Source organism: Lottia gigantea, assembly GCF_000327385.1.
Source record: "Lottia gigantea unplaced genomic scaffold LOTGIsca_528, whole genome shotgun sequence".
In the NCBI taxonomy this organism is placed as follows: Eukaryota; Metazoa; Mollusca; class Gastropoda; family Lottiidae; genus Lottia; species Lottia gigantea.
Window position 1 is genome coordinate 46584 of NW_008709809.1, and position 1076 is coordinate 47659.

The 1076-nt window shown below is 30.0% G+C and overlaps 1 protein-coding gene across 1 annotated transcript in view; it reads right to left on the minus strand.

Annotated features, from left to right (window-relative positions):
* LOTGIDRAFT_175888 (hypothetical protein) overlaps positions 1-527 on the minus strand; it is a gene marked incomplete at both ends in the record, with an annotated part of 4350 nt that extends 3823 nt beyond the window's left edge. Inside the window, one exon of the mRNA XM_009062684.1 lies at positions 101-527. Coding sequence (XP_009060932.1) covers positions 101-527 — 427 coding nt within the window. The remainder of the gene's footprint in view (positions 1-100) is intronic.
* Between the last annotated feature and the right edge of the window lie 549 nt (positions 528-1076).

Genomic DNA, 1076 nt, shown 5'->3' on the forward strand with positions numbered 1-1076 from the left:
GTATAATTTTCATATTTTTAATATACAGGTATGTGTGAAATGTGAACATTATGTGATGGAATTTCTTTACTGATATAAACATGATCTATAAGTGTCCCACCTTCAGTAGTGTAATGCTGAACAAGTTGTTGAAAACCAAATTTTTGAAAACAATTTAGTGTAGACAAATGACCCTCCAAGATATTTTGGTTGAAATCCCCCATAATAACATAGTCTGAACCAGATTCTTGTAATTCAACTAATAATCTTTCTAACATTGGGAGAAATAAATCTAATCGATAAACGGGTGATCTATAGATAACAATTACGTTAATATTTTTATCCAAAATATTCAAAGCAATGTGTTCTATATTTAAAACTCCCAATTTTAAAATGTTGACATTTTTGTTTTGACAATCTGTAGTGTCATCATAGCTGCTGCTTCGAGGATGGTGGTGAAGACGGAAACCATTTAACTTTAGTTTTGCTGGAGTTATTGAATTATTTAGCCATGTTTCTGTTAAACAAATGATATCACCTTCTAGCATTTTCTTGTGTTTCTGTAAATCCTCTATATGAAAAGATAAACCCTGAACATTGTGTAAAATTATATTAGTATCAGTTGATATGGTCTCGTTTTCAGGTTTTAAAAAAGTATCAATTGCTCCTAATGCCGATTTAATTTTTTCATCACAATATATGTTTTTTTCCGTAAAATAAAAATATTTTATGAAGTGATATTACGCCTCTATCGAGACTTAGACCTTGTACTTTGAAAAACACGGGATGATTTGTGATGGAAACATATAACAACCAACCACCATCATTGATTGCAGAAGCGGAACATCGCGTATCTTCTTTACACAATTCATTACATTCTAGTGGATTTGAACTTTTTGTTTCTGATTGAAATCGTCCAGATGAAACTTTTGTATCATTTGTATACTTGTAAATACAATCTGAAATATAGTTTAAGAAATATCTAAAAATACAAAGTGCCTTTCAGACTTGTATAAGTCGTGTATTAAGATATACTAAAAAGGAAAGAAATTTGAAAAAAGGCCGTATAACACCTGTATTTTATGCAATTTGAAAGG